Here is a 24,990-nt window from a genome sequence, read left to right on the forward strand (position 1 = left end):
AAATCAAAATTCAAAAAACCAAGAGCATCTGAAATCGATACTTCACATTTACAAGAAGAAGAAGAAACAGTTAAACCCAAAAAAAGTTCAAAGGTTAGTAAAAGTTAATTTTTTAAAATTTTTTATGTTCTGTTATTTTTATTTTCAGTTATTCGGGTATAAAATAGTTAAAATATAAATTTTGTGTAAATAAATAATGTATGAATTGTGTATGATTCATTGTATGAAATTACAGATCTCTTCATATTACAATATCAATTGCTGAAACATGTATTTTTTATGTATGATTCACTGTATGAATTGTGTAGTGTATGATTAACTGTATGAATTGTGTATGATTCACTGTATGAATTTTATATGATTCACTGTATGATTCACGGTGTATATAAAATGTGTATGAAATGTGTATGAAGTGTGTATAATTTTTTTTGTATCAAGTTTTTTGATACTGTTGAATAGTAATATCCATAATTAGTTATACTCTATGTTTTGATTTGTATATTTTGGTGTTGAATATATTGTGTATGAAAGAATGTTATAAGTTTGTTTGAAATGTGTATGATTATATTGTATTATGTTTTGTATACTATGTGTATGAATTATGTATTTTTCAATATTATTTTGTAAGTTTGTTTGAGTTGTGTATGATTCACTGTATTAGTTTTGTATTACATGTGTATGAATATGTGTATGATTAATGTATTTAATTTTTACAATTTTTTAGGAGAAGAAGACACAAACACATTTGTCTTCATGTATTAACATGAATGTGTTTTGCGGATTTGTTGATCTTTTTAGGTCAAGACAAGTTTCAACAATTCCTAGATGAAACGCCTTTTGGATTTTTTTATAATTCGCATTACATTAAAATTCAATGTCAATTGTTGAGACACTTATTTATAATGGGGAATGAAAATGTTAGGGATGACTTTGGCATTATGGAAAATCAAAGAATGATGAAGGCGCAATCAGTGAAAGTGAAGTTACAGGAACAATTGCTAGTAAGAAGGGTGGACCTCGAACTCATAAAGAACAAGTTATGGACACCACCAATTATCCTACTCCAAAATTTCGTATCAGGAAGTAGAAATCTTTATGGCACAATGTACGTTTATTTGAATGACTTGTTTTTTTTTTAACTTATGAACAATTTATGTATTTTTCCAGTTTTTTTATTATGACTACTCTGATGGTTTTATATAAATTACTACTGATTATTACTAAATGTGTCCCACTTTAACATATATGAACACTGTACGAATCATGTATGAAAATCATATGAATTATGAATGTCATATTAAAATTTGATATATAGTACATAGTAATGTTAAAATTATTCCATAAATTTGTTTTGCATGAATACTGTACACTTTCAAATACAAACAGAAAGGGATATTAATTATATTACTGGGATATTAATTTAACATATGCAATATAACATGGGGAAAAAATACGACACATTAATAAAATATTAAAATAAACTAACCTGATGAATTCCATTTGCCACCATGTTTAATTAAAATTGACACAATTTTCTCCATCAAATCAAATCTAAACTTTTTCAACCTTCAATTTTAATTGTTTTTCCAAAAAAAAAAAACGATAAAATATGACAGAATTCGAATATATGAATATAATTCAATTTCTGGAAAAAAAAAGATACACGTTTATGGGAAGAAAGATAACAGAATACAATTTTTTAAGGATAAAAAATCAAAAATAATTATCATTAAAAACGGATTGAGATAATTAAGGTGCAAATCTATAATTAATATATTTTAAAATCCTGCACATTTTGTTATCAGTTAATAACAGTAACTACATTCAAGGAAATTATCCAATTTTAATTATTCATTTTTTAATTTTATTTTTCGTCCTATTTAGAATAAATATTTACAATATTTTAATTTAAAAAAATGCTATAAGTTGATATATTAAATGTTATAGAATGAAAATCAAACTCTTATGCCATAACTTGAGAATATGACTACATAATATGTTATATACCTAATTTACACAATTTATATCTTGAATTTGCCATGAATTGACAAAAAGATAAAACAACAACAACACAACAATAATAGTATATCTAGTGTAGTCCTACAAAGAGGTGTCTAGGAGGGTAATATGTACACAAATTTTATCTCACCTTAGACACATAGAAACTATTTTCGATAAACACTCGGGTCAACCAAAAGACAAAGCTTTCGGTAAGATTTGAATTCTATATAAATCCTAAGTGATGCAGGTTATATATCCTACACCAAAATAATCTTTAGCGACAAATAATTAACAACAATAACTTAATTGCCACGAAAGATATATTTTTAGCAGCAATTAACACTATTTGTAAATGTCCCTAAAGCCTATAGCGAGAGAATGAAGGAGCATTGTGACAACCAATACCTGAAACTAATTTCATGACTAATCATTTTTTCTATACCCAATTATAACAGTAGTGTTTATTGACACCTATTAATTACCTCATACTAATACATATATCGAATAACTCTTCCCTAAGCAGATGCAAAGAAATCACAAGTCATTGACTAAGAATAGAAATGATTAACCAAAACTTTGATAAGTGTTACACATGAAGAAAACAAAAAATTACAATCTGGGGGCAAACTGTCTATATAGCATATATTTTCTTGTATTCATTGTTTAGAGCATCTGAATCTGAGAGGACTGATGCTGACCATGACCGCGACCTGTTGTTCATAGAGTTCTTTCGGAGGCTTCTCTTGTTTGATGACCTTACCCGGTTCATAACGATCCAGTAACACAACGTTCCAAATGTCGTAGACATTATGACTGCCCCTAAAACGGAAATCAATACAGGCATCCACAAATTGTGATTGCCAACAACAATATACGATAGGGACAAGTAAGCAATTGAAATGAACAAGCATGCAACCCACATTAGCTTGTTTATTATCGACATCATTTTCTTCTTGGCTCTGCTTTCTATTACCACGATCGTTGTTTGGACAACCACAACAGCAAGAGAGATAAATAAGGATAGTGAGTTGAAGATGAAGAAAACTACAAATGCTGGTTTCGGACCAATATTTGCTTCTCCAAGGGTATGATCAGGTGGGATATCGTCTGGATCATCAACCCATTGGCCATTGATTTGAAAGATTCCTCCAAAGGCAACCGTGGCAATGAGCACAGCGACAACCGTGGTAGAATTAATTGCGTTGTTAAGACCTTGCGCGTGCATTTTGTACACACGCTTGGCAATTTCTTGTATACGTCTCCTTGTTAGGGCCGTAGTCTCCAGTTGATAGTGCACCCCGTGTTTTATGTCGCTTACAGTTTTCTTCAACTCTCTTGCTGGATTTGTTGTCTGCGGTTTGATGGATCTAGCACTTTGAACCCCGTGTTCCTGCAAGACAGTTACTAATTCAGGCTGTCCCAGTTTCTCTGCTGTGTCAAGGGCTGACTCGTTAGACCTATTGACGACTCTAGTATCAGTTTCATTTTGCACAAGCAGCAACTTCACAATCTGCATTTTTCAAAACAAAGTATGAATGAGTTGTGAACTTTTTCAACGATCCATTGAGAGAGGGCAGATGTATAGAACCTTTTCAAGAAAAGTGCTTCTTATACAATATGGAAAAAAAACCGGGGATTCACATAGCTGACTCCAACTTGCTTTGGGGATTGGGACGTAATTGTTGTTTTATTAGGAATCTAACATACCTGATCTCTGCCTTTCCGAGCAGCAATATGCAAGGCGGTATTTCCCTTATTGTCAACCATATTAATCAATGAAGGATCAGCTCTAGTCAGCTCCTCGACAACTTCAAGACTTTGTCCTTTGACAGCCATATGAAGTGCAGTTTGCCCCTTTTTATCCATCCTAGTTGCAATTCCTGGCTCCTTATTCAAAAGTGCCTTGAGAACCTGTAAATGTCCGTTTCTCGCTGCAGAGTGCAATGCTGTTTTACCGTTACTTTTAGCTATGGTGGCCAAACTACTCTCTGCCTCGAGTAGATAATTCACCACCTCTATATGCCCTTGGTTTGCAGCTGTATGCAAAGCTGTAGTATTTGAAATATCAACTGTCATTGAGAGCTCTGGATGTGCTTCCATTAGTACCTTTACCATATCTGCAACAATACGATACAATAAAATTCAGATTCATACTAAAATCGCCAAAAAATTATACATCAGAACATACGGAAACTAGATGGGAGGAGTTCATACTAATATCATCTCCGTGGACAACAAAAACAATAACAGCTATGCCTCTCGAAATAGTTGGAGCCAACAATAACTCATGTTACAGTCAGACCTCTCTATAACAGTTATTTTATATAACAACATTACAACCACGTTTTTGCTTGAACCGATACTCCATGTTGTTATATTATATGTTTCTATGACAACATTTCAATATAACAACCATGGTTTCTGCATGAACCGATATTTCATGTTTATATATTCTCTACAACAACATTTTACTATAACAACCATTTTTTTCTACGTGAACAAATCTTTCATGTTATGTTATTTTATATGTTCCCTATAACGACATTTCAGCAAAAGATATTAGAAAGAAACAACGTCATTACAGAGAGGTTTGATTGTATTACTAACATGAACTTACCTAAATCTCCTTGTTTTGCAGCAATGTGCAAGGCATCGTAACCATTCCTCGCCTTGATTCCAGCAGCTACGAGATCATAGTAATGGATCATATCCCTAACCAACTGATAATAACCATATTCTGCTGCAACATACAATGCAGTCTCTCCAGCTGAATTCTGCTTAATCAGCATCTCTGCCAAATCTTCCTCCCCTGTCTCATCAAGAATCTCTCTTATCGCCACGAGATTTCCAGATCTAGCTGCTGCATGCAAGGAACTATCATCCCTTTTCCCTGTTAATTGTTTTGTCATCTTTTTTCGTGGCGCCACTGGCTTCGCTGCCTGTGGATCCATCATATACAATAATTACACCTTAGTTGGGGTCAGCTATATGAATCCTCAAATGTTCGTGAACTACATACACCAATCATCAATATCCATTCTGCTCCCTAACCTAATCTTTATGTAAAAAGATCAAAAGACGAATTCTGAATTTGAAATTTAGAGGTTCCTTGTAAGATAAAAAAAATAATATAAAATTCAATAACGTGATTCATAATCAAATATTTATAGATATTTAATTAACTTTTAACATATATATTAAAAAATTCACGTGAACCTGAGATCTAATAAACTATCCCCTTGTTGTTCTTTTTTCTTAAATGAAAAGCCAGAGAGCTAAAGAAAAAAAAATATTGAGATCCACAAAGCCAGAGAGCTAAAAAAAAAAAAAAAAGAACCATAAAAATGGCTCTTTTTTTAAAGTTGAGGATGAGGGTAATGTTTTGAAATATTAAGAACCAAAAAAATAAAATATATTTTGTGGGTAATATATTTTTATGTTTATCAAAGCTTATTTATGGGGCTAATTCTCAACATAATTTTTTTCTATTGTCAAGAATATAAATTTGAGATCTTTAATTAAGAGTGGAAGAATTTTAATTATTGTCAAGAATATAAATTTGAGATCTTTAATTAAGAGTAAAGGAATTTCAATCATCTCATTACCACTCATGTTAGCCACACGATAAGTGTTTCTAACTAATTTTTTTTTTCTAATAAAAATTATTTTCACTAATTTCCATCATCTCACTACCTCATGGAACTTGACTTCAGAGTTGAAAAGATTTTGGTTCATAGGTTAAGGTCACAACAAACTCATCATTATAAATGCTAAATAAGTTCGAAATAATCTGCATTTACTATAATTTTTGTCAGAATTTTTATCCTTTGATGAACATTTTATGCGCACTAGATAAACTCTTTAGTCTCTCGACTAAAAAGATAATAGAAAAAATAAATTCTGAATTACCAAACCAAATTAAATCATTCCGAAGACCTTCGGGTACTCTTGCTTTGACTGAATAAGAACAATGACGAAGCGATTCTTATCCAAGGGGCTTCACTAGAAAAGTATTATGCACATAGGTAATTTGTTTCTTTAGATATGACGAAATTTTATTTTATTTTATTTTCTATTTTATATGTTGATGCCTTTTTATGAAATTTTAGACTTTTTAAAAAATATTGAATATTATATTAGAAGATATAAAAAGTAAGATGTATTTTAGGTAGACTAAAATGAAAATCGGAGTAATAATATTAAGAGAGGGACCTGACTCCTCTCCGGTGATTCATCCCTCCATTTTTTCGAGTTGACCCTTAAATATCTTACGATGTTACACATGTTTCCCATCATAATATAAGGGATCAAAAATTTTTGGTTAACTATAACTTTATTATTGGATTGCATTTTCTCTGTTCAAATTTATATGATTTTGTTATAATTTTGAGACTTAAGCTTTAAATTTTCATTTTGAATTTGAATACAGAAGATTAGAAATTTTTTAGATAAAATCTATATATTTTAAAATTGGCGAAATAATTTGATAGGCCCTTTGTAACACCATATATTTAAAACAAACCTAAATTAGCTTTTTAGAAGTTTGTAGGTGTAACCTACGGTCACCATCTACGGACCATAGTCTGATCTACAGCGCGTGTTGTAGGTCCGTGGTTCACCACTATAATTCCTCACCAAAAATCAGCTCAGAAAATTGGCTAAGTCTCGACGCACATAGGTCTGTAAGTCAGACCACAGTTCGTGGTCTGTGTCCTTGGATCAAGACCCCGTTACCCAGCCTGTGACAAGAACAATGATCCACCCGTACGATCCGTAGATGGACCTACGGACCGTAGGTAAAGGTTAGCACTCAGTTAGGAGGGAATTGTTAACTGTGTCAACTTCAAATGGTCATAAATCTTAGCACAAAAGGAATTAGGTGTTGTATGACCTACTATATCATAGATAATTGAATCTTCTTTCCAACTCCGTCGAATTTGCTAAAATCCAACCTCCGAGTAAAAAGTTATACTCATTTTAGTGAAGGTATATTGATTAGACTCGAACTACGGACCCAACCTACGGATCGTAGATTGAACAATGGCCTATCAGTCCAATCCGTCAAGCACTCCGACTGGAGTTAATTCGGGGGTCTTTTCTTCTTTTTCTATTTCGTTTTAACCCCTAAGATATGTCGTTTAAACCCTAAATCATGAGGTTTTAGTCTGTTTAAGCCTAGAAACATAACTAAAACTAACCTAAGTCAAACATTAAACAAAACTTAGAAAATTAGAAGCAAAAGAGGAGAAAAAGGTTAAGAACCTAGTTCAAGAACGCATCAAGGTTCCATCAGTTTTAGCCCCGTAATCTAAAGATTTCTCAGTGAAATTCATCACCAGGTATGTGAGATTTCACTAGTGGATTCCTTTCACACATTACATCCCTAGTTTTCAGTCAGTTTCTTGATTCTCATATCATGACTAGACTTAAGGTTTCTTGAATGTTAGAATTATTGAGTTCTTAGCTATTAGAATTATACAAATCAGATTAATATGTTAATAATCAGTTTATTGCATGAATTTCAGAACCCTAGTTATGTATTTCTTTAGTTCTTGAATTACACATGCTAGGTCAAATATTTTAGTTACTTCAAATATACATGCCTTAGTTATTAATGCATCATTATGAGATTAATTGTTGCATTCTCAGTTTATATGTTCAGTTTGAACTATCTAGTATTTATAGAAACTTAGTCATAATCAGTTAACCACTAAATTCATTGGGAGTATCATAATACCGAGTTGGATTAAGGTTCAGCGTACCCAAATAGTCCTAGAACTACTAGCCAAGTAGGTTGTAAGTCTTTTTTGTGGACATCAGTTTAATAATCACGCCATCATGCCTTTATACCTCTAGCAGGGTATATTGGGTCCTCTCGATGGGGCGTATACATCGGACTCCACATTTAGCTTATGTGGTTTTATTATCAGTTGTTAGTAGCTCCTAGAGTTTAGTCAAACTCTATTGCATTGACCATATTTACAGTATAGTTAGTATTCAGTCTCACGCATGTTATAAATTTGGACATTGCATCTAGTTATCTAAGCATTCAGTATATCATGTTCAGAATATTATACTTGTTTTTGTGCTTGTTCATGAAATGTGTGGTTTTTCTTTGAAAAAGAATATACCAACCACGATGTACGAAGATTGGAGACATCATCACAATAAATTAATTAATGTTTTAATCGAGGGGAGTATAATACGCGTTGCACTCTTTTTCTCTTGACCGAGGTTTTTTTTCCATTGGGTTTTCTTTGCAAGGTTTTTAATGAGACAACACACAATGCATATCAAAACATATGTGTACTCTTTTTCCTTCGCTAGAATTTTTCCCACTGAATTTTTTTCTAGTAAAGGTTTTAACGAGGCACATTATCTATGGACATCCAAGGGGGAGTATTATAAATCCATTGAATTATGTGGATTGTCCTTTAGATATACTCAAGACTTAATTGTATTCATGTATACATGTTTCCAAGGTGATAAGAACCATTAAGATAACTATGTACCTACTAATTGGGCATTTATCATGGTGGCTTTTGGGTGATATCTCAACTCTATTAATAGCGATATCATTCACCTTTTGTATAAATACACTTGAAAAAGAAAAAAAATTCCTCCTCTTCTTCTATCTACTTCTCTTATCTTCTTCTCTTTATGATTATATTCTTATAAGTTTGATTTTATAACAAATATTATAGTTTTTAAAATTTTCTGGCGAAATTCTAGCCAAATTTTTTGGCCATTTAGCACTTCTCATTTTTAATGTTGTGAATAATTATATTCTCCTGTCTCATTTTGTATGAGTTAGTTTGACTCAACACAGAGTTCAAGAAAGAAACATGACATTTAAAAATCTGATCTAAAATAAATGATAAAAACTTGTATAATTGTAAATCATTTCATTAACGTTTAAATTAGGGGTGGACCGGTTTTTCAGTTTGGTTTAATCAAATTTCGATTCAGTTTTTCGGTTTCAATTTTAGAAAAGTGTGCACCATAGTTTATACCAAATTAGATCGGTTCGGTTTAATTTTTCTTACTCCAATTAGGCTTAGTTTAGTGTTTTTAAATCGGTTTTTCGGTGTGCATAAAAATAAAGAGGAAATATGATAAAGTGTTGAAAGTTCTATCATGTACTTAGTAAAAATAAAGATGACATAAATGATTTTTAGCAGAGATGCCAAATGATTTATTTCTGTTTCTTAGCATTGATGGCTGCTATTTTGCTAAAGCCTAAAGACTTTCTCCATACCAGAATGCTGAATAAATAAAGAAGAGAGCAAACAGCCTAGCAAGCACGATGCCACGATGAACTTTCGAACACCAAAATATAAAAACTCATAATGTACAATTATACATAAACAACAATAGTTCAACACTTTATTGACATTATATTTATTGTATTTTAAAAATTGAAAAATGTAAATATTATGAATCAAAATTTAAAAGTGTATAACTATTATCAATTAAGTAATATAATTTAAATATTTTTAAATTTAGTAAATAAAACTTCGATTCTTCTGTGTGCCGTAGTTTCGGGACCCTTGCACCGAACTTCGAACCAAAAAATCAAAATTCAGAAAAAAGAAAATCGACACCGAAAAACCAAAATCTAAGAACCAAAATTTTTCGATTCGGTTCAATTTTTCGATTATTCGGTATTTATGTTCACCCCTAGTTTAAATAGACATTTTATTCCAAAAAAGAGAGTATATCACGCTTTGTAGCAGGCTATGACTTTACTAATTTGGTTTTGATAATTACTCCCTCTGTCTCTTTTTACTTGTTCACTTTTTCTTTTATGGTTGTTCTTAATTATTTGTCTATTTTGATAAATTAAGAAAAGTCAATTCTTTTACGTATTATATCCTTAATTAAATGACTAATTACTTTGAAAAATGTAAAAACTTTTTATCCATTTTATAATAATAGATATAAAATAATAAATTTAATATGTTAATAATTTTTTTTCTTAATAGATATGTTAATTCAAAAATAGATAAATAAAAGGGGACGGAGTACTTGTGTGTTTGCTAGTGACTAATATCTAGGTGAAAAGTGTAACAATAAAATTTCAAGTGAACAAATTGCACACTCTTTCCTTATTCTTTTTTGTCCTTTTTATCCATTAAAAATTTTCATAAAAAGAGCAAATTATAGAAAAAGAAGTAAAATCCATTTCTCTCGGCTATTTGCACGGCGCATGTGATTTCCGTGTTTTCTCTCTCTAATTCTCTCTCTCCGACACAGCGCCGGACGATCTGGCCGGTAAGTACTTATCACGCTTCGTTTTCACCGCCGTTCACTGTAATTGCCAGAAAATCGAAAGTTTTCATTTTTGTGAACACTGAAAGCGTAATTTGAACGTCTGTATTTCCTTTGCGTGTTTGTATTTGGTAAGTTATCTGATTTAGATGTATGTTAATGCCGCAAAAAATTATACTTTTAAACAAATAATTGATCGTGTTCTTATTGGAAAGGCACTGATTGATGGAATGTAGTCATCTAGATGACTATAGCCAACAATTGATGATACGCGAAGTAGCAGTAGAATGAAGGATTCGGTATCACTCACTCTTTTGAAGTAGCATTAACTTTATTGATAATGTATATGTCTACTGAACGAGGTAAATTTATTGATTAGGTGAAATCACATATAGTAATTATCGGTTTATATCAGAGCTACACGTAACTGCTAATGTATATATGTGTTTCTACTTGATATGGTAAATGATCTGCTCTGTGTGTTACTACTGTAGTCAGAGGCGAAACTAGGATTTCTAAAACATGAGTGCACCACTAAGAGAGAGAAGGAAAAAGTGTAACTAGTGGGAATTGTATCCTAGTCCTATAGGTAAGGAACTCAACTTTCAACTGAGTGCACTGTTTAATGTTCTTGTATCAGGGGTGCCAGCTGATAATACTATACTAATTTTACAAAAATATATACATAAAGACCACGGTTCATGTTCCCGGTATTTTTGCCTATAAATTCACCTGGGACTGTAATGTGTTAACTTTATTGATAAGGTGAACTGATAAATCATAATGATCTTTATATGACGGAATGAAGTTCCAGATGCAGCTGTGTTATGGATTTATTACCTTTAATGTCCCATCAGAGATATAGGGAGATATATCTACTACCTAACAGAAACCTACATGATCTTGCCTGTGATATAAGTCATTTTGTAATTTGAACATTGAGATTGCCACATTTGGAAGTATGTAGTCTTTCTAAACTCAGAAGTACAAAATAATTATTGTCAAAAAGTAAAATAGGAAACAATTTTTTCTGCTATTTTGAATGAAGAGAGGTAACAGAGCACATGCTTTACTACTAATTGACATCCTGATTGGGATATACCATTAAAATTATTGTAAAACTACGTAAAACCTTTTAACAGTATAACACTCTGATTTCTGTGTTTTTGTGATATTTGTAAATATTTATCTAACATGCAACAAATGCTTAATACCACGTGTCTCCAGCAGGATGCAGCTCCTGACAACTGCTGATACTACTGATCTGAGTTATTGGTTGAACTGGAGGTTTTTGCTCTGTGCGTTATGGGTCTTGACACCAACGGTTATAGCTGTGATCATTCTATGGAAGTATGAACGATCAGTTAATGTAATTCCAGAATCTGATAGAAGGGAGGATTGTCAAAAACGGTCATGGATTTTGTATTTTGACAAAGCTTGGAAACCATGTGTGAAAATAATAAACCCAATTTATTTGGCGGTTTTCCGAGTTTTTTCACTTGCTTTACTCACACTGGTGATTGTCTCTGATTTTATTGTTCATGGAGGTGACATATTTTACTATTATACTCAGTAAGTATTCCAGATAATGCTTGTAAGTAGGTAGCACTATATAGGTTCAATTTTCAGGACTGTATATGATTGTGTTCTTTTTTATATATAAAAGTAAGGTTGAAAGTGTGTGTTTTTGTTTGAAGGTATTCTATTATGACTTGCAATTTTTGTATCTTATATGCACAGAATATATAAGCTTTATTGCTTTAACTAGGGAAAGAAATAGACTGTGCTATAAAATGGAGTGCCTCTCACGATGTTTTGATTTCTGCAGGTGGACATTTGCTTTGACTGCCATCTATTTCTGGGTATGTATGTTAGTTATGGTTTACTTTATTGAATTTTTATCATTTACTTACAATATTAGTACGATCGCCATCTATTTCTGGGTATGTATGTTAGTTAAGGTTTACTTTCTTGAATTTATATCATTTACATACTGTATTAGTACATACTTGATGTTTTTAACCTCTTAAATATATGTGCATGTAATTGCATGCTACAAAAATATCCTTCACTTTGGCTAGCATGATGCTGCTAATGAAATATATTCTCCCTAACATCATGCTTCTGTAACTATCTGTAGATTGGTTCAGGACTTTCCATCTATGGTTGTTACCTGTATAACAAAACAAACAGCGATGTCAGCAAAATGCAGATGGATGTGGAGCAAGGATTACTCGAGTCCCTTACAAGCACAGACTATATGAATGGCGTCAAGTTAGCGAACAATGTGGGTTACAAGAGAATGCTTCTTGTTCCTGAAATTGCTGGACGATGTGGCTACCTCTTCCAGATTCTTTTCCAGGTACGACATCCTTGTTAAAGGACCCAAACAAGGTTTCTGTTTTCTAATAGGTAGAACATAGAAACTGCTGTAGTTTTATTCTACCTACTTATGTGTGTTCTTTTGTAATTTTGAGAACATCCTCCCACTGGTTAATGCTTGTGAAATATTATCACCCACCTCTAGTCATTAAGACATTAACATATATAGTTTTCCTAACGAGAATCTCTTGCACTTAGTGTTACAAAGTACTTTTTTGTTAGAAGTTAAGTTTCTGGAAGTTTCATGTAGATTGTGTAGTTCTAAACATTTCTTTGCCGTTTTTTCCTGCAGATGGCTGCTGGAGCAGTGATGCTCACTGACTCTGTTTACTGGTTTGTGATCTTCCCATTTCTTACACTCAAAAACTACGATTTTAACAGTGTAAGTATCTAATATTCCAAAAGATCTCTCTGGTTACGCTCTTTATTTCTCTTGGGTGCTTGACATCAGCTGCTACGATTCTAAAACTTGATTTGAGATATTTGGCTTTATTTTAGACACATAGCCATGAGTTTGCCGTAACAGCCTCCTATAGGTCAAACTTTTGTTTAAAGAAGCACTTGTACGGTTTTTCCTTTCACGGACCACCTTTTTCTTTCTAATATGGCCACTTATACCAGTGCATCCAGTTATTCAGGTGTTGGCTTTCTGGTCATGAATGTTTTAGAAACTTGTTTGGATGACTGAATAGGTCTTTACGATATAGTCCTTCCTAAATTTCCAAGAGAAAAGATGAAGCAATTCAATATGCAAACTGCCCCTTTCTCTCTAGCCCTCTTCTTTTTTATGTTGTCATTGTTCTTGTTAGTTGGGTCAGGGATACACCTTGGTTTCTTATCCAGTCTTCTCTGGTCTACTATTTCTAGAGCACACAGAGCTAAATGGTTATCTTTCCTCTGATTTTTTCTGTCCTGTCAGAAAGAAAATAATGATTTGGTTATTCATCATGTACATTATTTTCCATTATTTTCTGGGATTGTCTTCACGGAGCTTGTTGATAAATATATTATTCAGGCATACAAGGATACCTGACTGCCTTTAAATCTACTTGATCAAAATCCTCTATGCCATTGGTGTCATTCGGATCCCTTTCACCAGATTTTAAACACATTTCTTCCGTCTAGTATAATTGGTGGAATTAAGCTTAAGGACGTTGTATCTTCAAACCTCGTTGAGTTATAAGTGATGTGCTCCTTCTTCTTCATCTTCCCCAATATTGACACTGGTACCTTAGGTCTACTCTTTGAAAAGAGGCTGAAACTAAGTTAATTACTTGCATATTATATCAATTATGATAGTTTCAACATATTGGTAGTAATTGTCAAAAAATTATTTTGATAGGAAAACCATTACTTCTTGGTTTGAATTTGAGCTATTTTCAATTTACATCCTTGAAAATCATTGAAGTTGCATTAACAAATCCAGAGTATGTCAAATATTTGGTTTCTTCCCAAATATGAAATAAGTAGTGAGTACAAAAAAATCATTCTAATTCTGTTAGTCTATCTTGAATCTTTTGCTCCTTTATGAAGTTAAACAATATTTCTTTCTCATTCCAGTTCACTGTTGTTACGCATTCGCTAAACGCTATCCTGCTCCTTGGTGATGCAGCTCTAAATTCCTTGGTAAATGCTAGCGTTATTTTAGTTCTCCAGGTTCTTATTGAGAATATCATTAAGGATATTGTTTATTAAACTATCAAGTTGTTCTTCTAGTGGTTCCCGTGGTTCCGGATGTGTTACTTTGTCATATGGACTGGTGTTTATGTCATCTTTCAATGGATTGTTCATGCCTGTGAATCAATTTGGTAAAAATTCATTTCTATTTGTTTATGATTTAATGAATACATCTCATTCCTCTTAACTGTGGGTTTCCCTTCATTTTTGATTATTTCAGGTGGCCATACCCCTTTCTTGACTTATCATTAAAATATGCTCCTGTGTGGTATGTGTTCTTTTAGTATATATTATTTACCATGGTACACGTATGTGATCAAATTGCATTGTTACATTTGGTTTCTTAGGCTTTATAATAGCCACGTTCAAGGCTTCTCATTTCAAAATATCGTATTGAACACTTGTCACTTCCTTCGAAAATTCAAGTGCCAAACTTTATCATTTCAAACAGTATAACTTATTTATGGGCTAACTAATTTTTGTGTTGATTCTGGCCAGGTATTTATTGGTGGCTGTTTTGCATATTCCATGCTACGGGATATTTGCATTACTTGTTAGACTTAAACATTATGTGTTGTGGCGATGGTTCCCTCAATCATAACAATGTCTAAGAAATTATCATCACAACTTGGTTACTTTGGAAGCCCAGGTGTGTCAGGTTCCACAAATGGTGTTATTTGGGAGTGATGGGCGGATTTTGCTGCAGAACGTCAGCTAAGTGGGTATTGATTCAGTCAGGTATTAAATCAGTAGTTATCTTGTGAAGTAGGAAGGAAATATTCGTTTATCTGCAGCTTCTCCACCCTCATGCCTTGGATGATGAGCTCTTCCGAACACCAAAGTTCAACTGATTTCGAAATTGTATACCTTTCTGTCAACAGGCAAAAATTTACTAAACTCATTGTCTAAGAATTATTAAAGGATTTGTATACAAAGGATGAAGCTTCATTTTTTGCTTTTCAAATAGTTGCCTACATTACCTATTCTCGGGCCACCTGCACCTAGTTAGATGATCTAAGAGCCATTCTAACTGTTTTTTTCTATGACCTCTTAAAAGTTGTCTGCATATTTTACTTAGACATCATATTTTTATCAAAAGTGTTTTGATTGTCGTGACTGTGTAGTGTGGGTGTTAAAATTGATATATATATATATATATATATATATATAAAATAACATTTTATTTCTATTCAATTGTATACAAATTAAAATTTTATACAAATGCACAAACACATAAATTGGATTGACAGGTTGTCAAAAATTTATACAAACGAGAGGATGACAATAATTTTATACAAATGGTCTGCCAGCGAAATTATACAAATCTAAAGAGGAGCTAACAAATTATACAACTAAATATGATTTTTGTATTTGCTATGTGAAAATTGCTCATTTTTTTCTTGAATTTTGCATAAAGACACGATATTATATTTATGGAAAAATTATGCGAATAAGCAAACTTATACTATTTAATTACTCATCATGGTTATAATTTGTTATAATTACCCTCGCGAATAACATTATACATTAATTCCATGGGTTGACTTCGAGTTTATATAATTAGTCATGTTTGTATATGTATAATTAGTCACCTTTCTCCCACTCTCTTACCTCTCTCACTCGCCTCTTTCGATCTCGCTCGCCTATATCCTCTCTCTTCCAGTCTCGCTAGCCTCTCTCCTCCCTCTCCCAATCTCTCTTGCCATATATACAATTACATATGTATAATATATAATTATCTAACCAATATATATACACAATTCACCTTTTTCCTACTCTCTCGCCTCTCTCCTCTCTCTCCCAATCTCGCTCGCCTCTTTCCTCCAAATAACATGTACCTATAAATTATAATTATCAAACTAAAAGCTATATAGAGTAATTAATTACTTGTAAGCTATATTAATTGAGATGGAGGGAAAAGTTTTCTTACGTTTGTGTGGAAACGAGTTGACGAAGCCAATGCCGGGTCCATCCATTAACTAGAGTCGTTGTTAATGGGCCGGTCATAATCTAATAAAATCCTGTGGGCCCATTTATTTTTGGGTAATATCGTCTTTTTCCCTTCTTTCTTATGCGGTAAGACATTACGTATCATCTCTATAAATAGAGCTTCTTCGTTTTTTTGTTAACCAAAAAATTATAATTAGGAGTTTTTGTTGTATAATCTAGGGTTTGAAAAGCAAATCGATTGAAGATGTCACTTGCCAAGGCTAAGGAAATTGTTTCTGGAAATCCAGTTGCGGTCTTCAGGTAATTGCATCTCTGTTAAATTTGATGTTGTTAGTTTTTTTTTTTGTTTGTTTGATCTGAAATGATTGTTAATTGAATTTGCAGCAAGACGTATTGTCCCTTCTGTGTTAGCGTCAAGGATTTGTTGTCGAAGCTTGGTGCTACTTTTAAGGCTGTTGAGTTAGATTCTGAAAGTAAGATCTCTGTTTCTGATTAGTAATTAAAGTTGTTTTGATGGTTAATTAAGCCAATTCAGTTTTATTTTGTTTGTTTTGATTAAATTGAGATAAACAAGATCTATTTGCTTTCGTTCTAACATGATTATTATTATTTTTTTGTAAATTGAACTTTGTGTTGGCCAAGAGATTGCAGTTTCAATTATATTTTTGTGTTTGTTTTGATAGATAATAGCAGTCATGAAGCTCCAGTTTGAGCTGTAATTTTACAATAAGATGAGGGATTTTATGTTTTAATTACGTGAGAAGAAGTAATATCTTAATGTTTGGAGCAAATTTGGTGCGTATTCTATAGTTATGCAAATTTATCAGTGATTTGTTTTACATTTGGCTAGTTAAGCAAGGCGATTGGGGAAATCGATTAAGTTTGTAGCAGAAATGCAATGGAAACAACTCACTCCTTCGGTTATCATTTTTGATGTATTTCCTCTGATTGATAATGTTTCTCAACATATATTTGTTTCCTGTTCATAGTTTTCTAAGCACTTGTATTCTTCAGTGTATAGTGAATTTATTGTCTAAAATGTTGAGTGAATTGGTGAAGTATTCTTTGTGCTATTTCTCGTTCATTGAGTCTAAAATTGATTTTATGTAGAGGATGGAAGTGAGATCCAGGCTGCACTGGCTGAGTGGACTGGTCAGCGAACTGTGCCAAACGTCTTCATAGGCGGAAAGCACATTGGTGGCTGTGACGGTATGTCATCTGTGGACATCCCTCTTCCCTCTTTTTAATTCTATTGTTGAAATTCCTTGTCATAAGAAGACGTACTTCAGAATAATTGATCTTTTCGAATATATGATTGCAGCGACAACTGCGTTGCACAGGGAAGGGAAGCTTCTTCCTCTGCTAACCGAGGCTGGAGCAATTGCTAAAACTTCTACAGCTTAGGGAACTATATAGAAGGTTCAATCTACTTGTTTCTCTGAAATAAAGTGATCTATGTTTTTTGTAGTTAAGTGTTGTCAATGCTATTTGATGTTTCAAAGAAGAAAGTTGAACGAGTAATAATGCATTTTGAAAATTTCGCGATTAGCCCTTGAATGCCTCCTCTTATACTGATTTGAGTTGTTAATTTCTTATTAAAAATTTGATTTACCTAATTCCCTTTTAAAATAATTAAGTACGCAAGCAAAATAGGTGATAGTACGCCACTGTCATATGCGCATATCAATTGTTATGAACAAAAATAAAAAAAGAGCATGAATAAAGTAACAATTGTTATTCACAGTATTTGATTTAATTTTTCAATTTTTAGATGTTTATGTCCATCCCTAATGATAATGCCAGTAGCAGTGTCATTGTCTATATGAAAATATATAAGATGAGAAGTTCAAATTGCACGACTTCCAATAGATAAAATGGCATCCAGTGTCCCATCTTCATATTTCCCAGTGGCTTAAAGCTGTTTCCATTGAAACTGAGGGCATAGAAGAATCTCATACATCCTCTATTTTGGTTCTGGGTATTTTCTGTCTTTGAAGTTGTTTATAAGAACAAATATTTAGAGGCGTATTTAGAATTTGAACGAATATGAAGAGACATAGTATATGTTCCTTTTTCGAAAATGGTTAACTTGTATTGTACAAGGCATCTCGGAATGGCTGAATTTCATCAACCGGGACTAATTAGCAGGCTTCTCATATGTGTTTGCGACACAGTTCAATTTAATAGAGGAGATCAATTTGTCTCCTTTATGAGATACCCCACACATAGATAACAACAAGTTTCAACTAGAAGTTACATGTCCACAACTAAACTTCTTGATACCACATCATTTAATGCTACAAATGTGTTCAAAATACGAGAGGTCACAATCTTCATTAAGGAAACATTGCATAAAAAAGAAAGTCAAACAGTATATGAACTTGGTGCAAGTATAATGTTTTCTAAGTAAATTGGAAGTGCAGTGAACCATCTCTATATATAAAGCCTCAAAACATGAACAAACTGTAGGAACTCATGAATTTTCTTGAACTGGTGGTGGTTGCTGAAAGATTGAGTTGGCGAGCTCTTTGTTTAGCCGTATAGGGAGTGGAGGCATCAGATTCATCTCTGAAATGTCATTTAAGCTGCAAGAGAGCATGTTATAAAGTGGAAAGCGCAAATAAAGATGTATACGGCTCGTGAACATGATATGTAAGAAGGAAAAGAGCAAGTGAAATTAAACGAGACCCCTGTGAAGAAGCAGATGGACCATATAGTGACTCGTGGGAAGATGAAGTTGAAACTCAGCAAATATTGTTGGATCACGGAAAGTTTAAACGGACTGTGAAAACCTTCACGAGCCGTTTACCTATCCGTGCATGTTGTCGACTGAACTACTTTCCTATTTCGATTAGTATTCATATTGAATACTGTAATTAATTACTTAGGGTTTCATATAATTTTATCAGTTTTTTTTATCGCAAAGACAATAGCTTTCTATTTTGGTTAGTTTGATCTTGGGATTCGAGTTCTTAATCAAGAATTATTGGTTTTCATTATTATAAGTCTATTAATTCTGAACTTTGATCAATGTTTAACAATTGTTTGGTTAAGAACATGAACATCTAAACACCACAAGTAGGGTTAATTATGGGAACTATGGACTAGGGAACAACGTTAAATCAACCACGAATGACTATCAATTAGTGTTTTGCATGCTTAGTTTCTAATTTTGCTTTAGGACCTATGTTTATTGATTAAGAAAGTAAGAAACTAATGAACTCTACAATTGAATAACTTGAGCTGGAGAGGGAATAGTAGGTAAGAAAGGGTTAAAACTTAAACACTCTAAGACTGAAAGGAGATGGGTGATATTGGTCTTGCTAAATCATGCATGCATGCATTGTATCAAGAGACTGTTATTCATATGAGATCTAAGTTGTGATCCTAAGGTCATGGAGAACACAATCCTAGTCTATATTAAACCAATAATCAAACTTTGAAATCGTCGTCCATTACTGTTACTATTTGATTCTAAATACAATTGGTTACTTGGACACTAAACAACCCCAATATTTACTTTACACAACTTTATTTCTAGACTAGAAATTTCAACCACAACTGAAGATAAGAACTAGTAGATTCATTTTCTTCTCCGTTTCCAGTGGGATTAACCCCAACTCTTGTTGGGTTCTATTAAAGTGTAAGTTTGAACGTACCAGAGATGATAAAAGAGAATGACAAGATGCAAAATAAACCGATACTTTAGTAAAGATACGAAAACATATATATAGCTCGAGATAGAGGATAATCAATCATACTTATTCATAACATTGAAGATATTACTTTGAGTTTGCCAGAGAAGGTTGATGTTTTCCTGGATCTGCATCAGTCACAAAAAAAATAATGTTTTAATAATAAAAATCATACATTCTTCTTATGGAATAAACTTATTACAAGTGTAAATGATAGACAATGTTAGTATTAATGTTTGTCATATATCACAGACCTACTGTAAAATATCAAAATCATCAACTGACCTGACAAGCGGCAAAGTTAGCACAAATTTGATCCAATGCCTGAGCATTTTGTTCAAGAAGCATCCCAGTGGGACCACCAATGGCTGCAAAAAAATTCGAAAAAAATAATGATGAAACATTGTATGTATATTATAGTTATGATAACAGCTTTAATGATTTGATTTTGATCATCAAGACGAGATTCATACTTTTATCATCGTTATTCATTTCATCTTCCTGAAAATGTATAAAAAATAAAGGCAAGACGACCAACCTTGGTAGAAAATTTCACCATTACTATCCATTGGTAAAATAGCTTGAGCATTGGGAGGAGCATTTGCGTAATTAGTTAATTTTGGCATAAGATCTGTAAGCTTTTCCTAAAACTCAAAAAAAAAATAAAAAAAATAATGAAGACGAACTTATTCTTCAAAATCCAATAAATCTACTTGTTTTTTCCTCTTTTTTGTTCCCTCATACTTAATGATGCCAAATATATATGATCAATGAATTATCCATAATGAGATCAACATGGACCATGACTACTTATGGATGTTTTGAAGCAAAGAACATTTTGCGAAACGAAATATATACAGAGAAAGGGCGGAGAACCTTGTTTGAAATATGATCACTTCCTTGCTTCCTATTTTTCTGCTTAAATGCAGGAAAAAAGAAGAAAAAGGAACATTTAATTATGCCTAGTTGGGAAAAAAACTGATTTATCTCAATTAAGAAGGCATTCTGAAACCAAATTATTGTTTGTATAAGACTTACACTCATCCATCTACATCTCAATATTACATCTCGTAAACATTTGTCTTTTAAGTGCATCGCAATTTTAGCATAACGATGCATTTCATTGTCAGTTGAGTATCTGCAAAAAAATAGTATTTCACTATCAGTTTAGGCATAATATTCGTCAAACTAAACAAAACAAATCGAATGTACAAAAGTAATAGAGATGGTTTGGAAACAGTATTATTTGACAATCCACAAGCGAAAAATGTCTAATAGCGATTAGTCATGTATACCAATAGCTAACAACCTTTTCATTTCCATCCACACCCTCTAGGGTGACTCAAACCCTAAATCTACTGGTTCGATGGTGAATATTCTCAACGTCTAATAAGTCATAAAATTCTACGTGTTTCATCATATGACATCAAATGTTAAAATCACCTTATGAGCAAATTCATATGAGAAAACTATAGTTCTTAGCAAACATAGGATGAGTGACATACTTGACAAGCAATTCGTCAAGAGCAGATTGTTCTTCAGGAGTCCAGTGATTGTTGAGGTATGCATTGTGCTTGAGCGCCGCCATCAAAATACCGCGAAAATGAATCTTCTAGACTCTCCTTCTTGTGTTTGTTAAAAGAATCTGAAAAAACAATGAAACATATACATAGATTTGAAGAATTTTTAGTTCTAAATTTGCAGACAAAAATATTGAATGAATCTTTGACCAGATAAGTACTTATTTAAGACATGATTTGACTTCTCTGATGACATGTTTGACATTTTTTTTTGTTTGTTCCTATATAGTAAAATATATTTTCTTTATTATTTTATTGGCACCCAATAAAATTTTAAAGCACATGAAAAAATTAAAAGCAAAACAATGACTTTAATTGGTAAGCCTTAAAACCAATTTGACTGTCCACTCTATTCATATGCTATTTATATGTTAGTTTACCGGTATCCGTTATAAACATATTTGTATTATAATGAATGTCTAATTATGTGGAGTCCTTTTAGAATATGGTCTAGAATTCTACTTGGAGACAAAAGTTAGGTTTCTCATATAAATAAAGGGGTTTTCCTTCGTTGTAAAGATGATCCATGAATCCCGAATATACTTCAAGATGAACATGAAGTATTTTCTCTTCTCTCTACTTTATTCTTCTCATTGTTTATATAGTTTCATAACAACATCCAATTAATTTATGAATTGGTTTGCTATAGCACACGAAAATCGTCAAAATTGAGAGTATCCACGCTTTGGTGCTCGTTTGACCTTGATAATGGGTCGGACTGGCCGTGAGGGACAACCGGCTATATAGAACAGGTCTTGACGGATGTCCGCAAAAAAAATCGGAATTTTTGACGTCGAAATCCGAATCACCCAAAAAATGGTTTGCTATAGCACACGAAAATCTTCGAAATGGGGGATATGCACTTCGGGGCTCATCTAACCTTGAAAAACGGTTGGACTGGCCGTCAAGGACAACCGGATGCATAGCCAAGGTCTTGACGGATGTCCACAAACAATTTTGGAATTTTTGATGTCAGAATCCGGATCACCCAATTAATGGTTAGCTATAGCACACGAAAATTGTTGAAATGGGGGGTATGCATGCTTCAGGGCTCGTTTGATCATGAAAATGGTTTGAACTGGCCGTGACGGCCAACCGGCTGCATAGCCAAGGTCTTAACGGACGTCCATAAACAATTTTTGCTGTTTTGACGTCGAAATTCGGATCAGCGAAAAAATGGTTTGCTATAGCACACGAAAATCATCGAAAGTGAGGGTATGTGCTCTTCAGTGCTCATTTGACCTTGAAAATGGGTCGTAATGGCTGTGAGGTCCAGCCGGATGTATATCCAAGGTCTTGACGGACACCCACAAAATTTTTTGGCATTTTTGACATCGGAATTCGGATCACCCAAAAAATAGTTTACCATAGCATGCAAAAATTGTTGAAATGGAGGGTGTGCACATTTTGGGGTTCGTTTGACCTTGAAAATGGGTCGGAATGGACATGAGGGCCAGTCGGCTGCATAGCCAAGGTCTTGACGGACGTCCACAAAAAATTTCAGCATTTGACGTTGAAATCTGGATAACCCAAAAAAAAATATTTGCTATAGCACACGAAAATCGTCGAAATAGGGGGTATGCGCGCTTCGGGGCTCGTCTGACCTTGAAAAAGGTCCAGACTGGCCGTCAGGGACAATCGGCTGCATAGCTAAGGTCTTGACAGACGTACATAAACAATTTTTGCATTTTTGACATCCAATTGCGGATCACCCAAATAATGGTTAGCTATAGCACACGAAAATCGTCGAAATGGGGGATATGCGCGCTTGGGGCTCGTTTGACCTTGAAATGGGTCGAATTGACCGTGAGGGCCATCCGGCCGCATAGTGAAGGTCTTAACGGACGTCCATAAACAATTTTGGCATTTTTGACGTCAGATTCTGAATCACCCAAAAAAAGATTTGTTATAACATACAAAAATCATCGAAAGTGAAAGTATGCGCGCTTCGGTGCTCATTTGACCTTGAAAATGGATCGGACTGGCCATGAGGTCCAGCTGGATGATAGCCAAGGTCTTGACGAATGCCCACAAAAACTTTTGACATTTTTTACGTCGGAATCCGAATAACCCAAAAATGATTTTCTATAGCACACGAAAATCGTCAAAATGGGGGGTATTCGCGCTTCGGGGCTCGTTTGACCTTGAAAATGGGATGAACTGGCCGTGAGGGCCAACCGGATGCATAGCCAAGGTCTTGACGGACGTCCACAAATTTTTTTGACATTTTGGACGTCGCAATCACCCAAAATATGGTTTGTTATAGCACACAAAAATCATGGAAATGGGGATATACGTGCTTCGGGGCTCGTTTGACCTTGAAAATGGGTCGGACTGGCCGTGAGGGCCAACCGGCTGCATAGACAAGGTCTTAACGGACGTCCGAAAAAAATTCGACATTTTTGACGCTAGAATTCGGATCACCCAAAAAATGGTTTGCTATAGCACATGAAAATCATCGAAATGGGGGTATGCGCTCTTCGGGGCGCGTTTTACCATGAAAATGGGTCGAAAGAAGATCTATGAATCCTAAATATACTTCAAGATGAATAAGAAATATTTCTCTTCTCTCTACTTTATACTTCTCATTGTTTATATATTTTCATAACAGCATCCAATTAATTCTGAATTATTTAAGAATATGACAAAACACCAATGAATGTGATTGATAAGCTTTTTAAAAAAATTAAACGATACACTCGATTTATATGCTATTTTATATGTTAGATTATTGAACCCAATTAAATTCAAACCAGTTAAGCACATGAAAAAAATGCATACCAATGAATTTATTTGATAATATAAGCGTTAAAACTAATTTAATGAGCACTCGATTCATCTGATTTTTATGTTCAGTCTATAATAAAAATATTGGAAAATATATATGCAGAGCCATAATGCATATGACTCGTATTTTTTTTTTAAAATCAAATATTAACAAGATCTTAATATATTGTGGTTAAATTTTTAATATTATAAGAAAATAACAAAATTGTTGAAAATAATTTATCATATTTCTTTAAAATGATTAAATTCTTAGATAATGCGTAATTTATTTTTTGAAGGATCCTATATAGATGTACCTTAACAAATTTTTATATTATCGTATATTTCTGTGAAGTCCACAAAAATTAAATAGCAAGAAAATTAAAAAAAAGTTAAAATAATGAAAAATTTCACCCAGCTTGAATTTCAAGAACAAAAAATATCGTATAAATTGACGGATACAATATGTATTTATATAGGTATTTATAGATGCTTTCCATTTTTTTTTAATTTCATGAAATTAGTATCAAACTTATGTAATTGTTTGTCAAGAACATTGATGATCTTTTCGTAATATTTTCTTTTTGAAATTAGTATAAAAATTTATGCTTTTTTTTTTTTTTACAAATTTCGTAAGAAATCATATATAAAATATGAGTTTTAATAAT

At 33.1% G+C, this 24,990-nt stretch overlaps 4 protein-coding genes across 8 annotated transcripts; 2 read left to right on the plus strand and 2 right to left on the minus strand.

Annotated features, from left to right (window-relative positions):
* Nucleotides 1-2,545: 2,545 nt before the first annotated feature.
* On the minus strand, nt 2,546-5,354 carry LOC101248977 (ankyrin repeat-containing protein At5g02620-like). 2 transcript variants are annotated; one of them, XM_019214233.3, is made up of 4 exons: nt 5,218-5,354; nt 4,619-5,109; nt 3,709-4,118; nt 2,546-3,511 (listed from the first exon to the last, which is right to left on the minus strand). In XM_019214233.3, exons 2-4 carry the CDS (start codon nt 4,953-4,955, stop codon nt 2,633-2,635), a joined length of 1,626 nt encoding a protein of 541 aa, XP_019069778.1. In that variant the 5' UTR covers nt 4,956-5,109; nt 5,218-5,354; the 3' UTR covers nt 2,546-2,632. The 2 variants fall into 2 exon arrangements, with proteins under 2 accessions (XP_019069778.1, XP_010321907.2); XM_010323605.4 differs by having other exon boundaries at nt 4,619-5,350.
* A 4,683-nt stretch (nt 5,355-10,037) lies between these two features.
* LOC101249270 (uncharacterized) lies at nt 10,038-15,295 on the plus strand. 4 transcript variants are annotated; one of them, XM_019214511.3, is made up of 10 exons: nt 10,164-10,403; nt 10,488-10,634; nt 11,503-11,844; nt 12,101-12,134; nt 12,413-12,634; nt 12,947-13,036; nt 14,215-14,280; nt 14,371-14,462; nt 14,552-14,599; nt 14,830-15,295. In XM_019214511.3, the coding sequence occupies exons 3-10, from the start codon at nt 11,504-11,506 to the stop codon at nt 14,930-14,932; spliced, it is 996 nt and encodes a 331-aa protein (XP_019070056.1). In that variant the 5' UTR covers nt 10,164-10,403; nt 10,488-10,634; nt 11,503; the 3' UTR covers nt 14,933-15,295. The 4 variants fall into 4 exon arrangements, with proteins under 4 accessions (XP_004240347.1, XP_010321714.1, XP_019070056.1 ...); XM_004240299.5 differs by lacking the exon at nt 10,488-10,634 and having other exon boundaries at nt 10,038-10,275; XM_010323412.4 differs by lacking the exon at nt 10,488-10,634 and having other exon boundaries at nt 10,083-10,275; nt 11,500-11,844.
* Nucleotides 15,296-16,462: 1,167 nt separating this feature from the next.
* LOC544298 (glutaredoxin) lies at nt 16,463-17,826 on the plus strand. The gene is made up of 4 exons (NM_001247059.2): nt 16,463-16,581; nt 16,666-16,754; nt 17,392-17,490; nt 17,603-17,826. Exons 1-4 carry the CDS (start codon nt 16,526-16,528, stop codon nt 17,683-17,685), a joined length of 327 nt encoding a protein of 108 aa, NP_001233988.2. The 5' UTR covers nt 16,463-16,525; the 3' UTR covers nt 17,686-17,826.
* A 715-nt stretch (nt 17,827-18,541) lies between these two features.
* Nucleotides 18,542-21,691, minus strand: LOC101249553 (uncharacterized). The gene is made up of 7 exons (XM_010323413.4): nt 21,482-21,691; nt 21,015-21,114; nt 20,853-20,891; nt 20,515-20,620; nt 20,262-20,344; nt 20,043-20,104; nt 18,542-18,866 (listed from the first exon to the last, which is right to left on the minus strand). The coding sequence occupies exons 1-7, from the start codon at nt 21,562-21,564 to the stop codon at nt 18,755-18,757; spliced, it is 585 nt and encodes a 194-aa protein (XP_010321715.2). The 5' UTR covers nt 21,565-21,691; the 3' UTR covers nt 18,542-18,754.
* Nucleotides 21,692-24,990: the final 3,299 nt, after the last annotated feature.

This window comes from Solanum lycopersicum, chromosome 6 (assembly GCF_036512215.1).
Source record: "Solanum lycopersicum chromosome 6, SLM_r2.1".
Lineage (NCBI taxonomy): Eukaryota > Viridiplantae > Streptophyta > Magnoliopsida > Solanales > Solanaceae > Solanum > Solanum lycopersicum.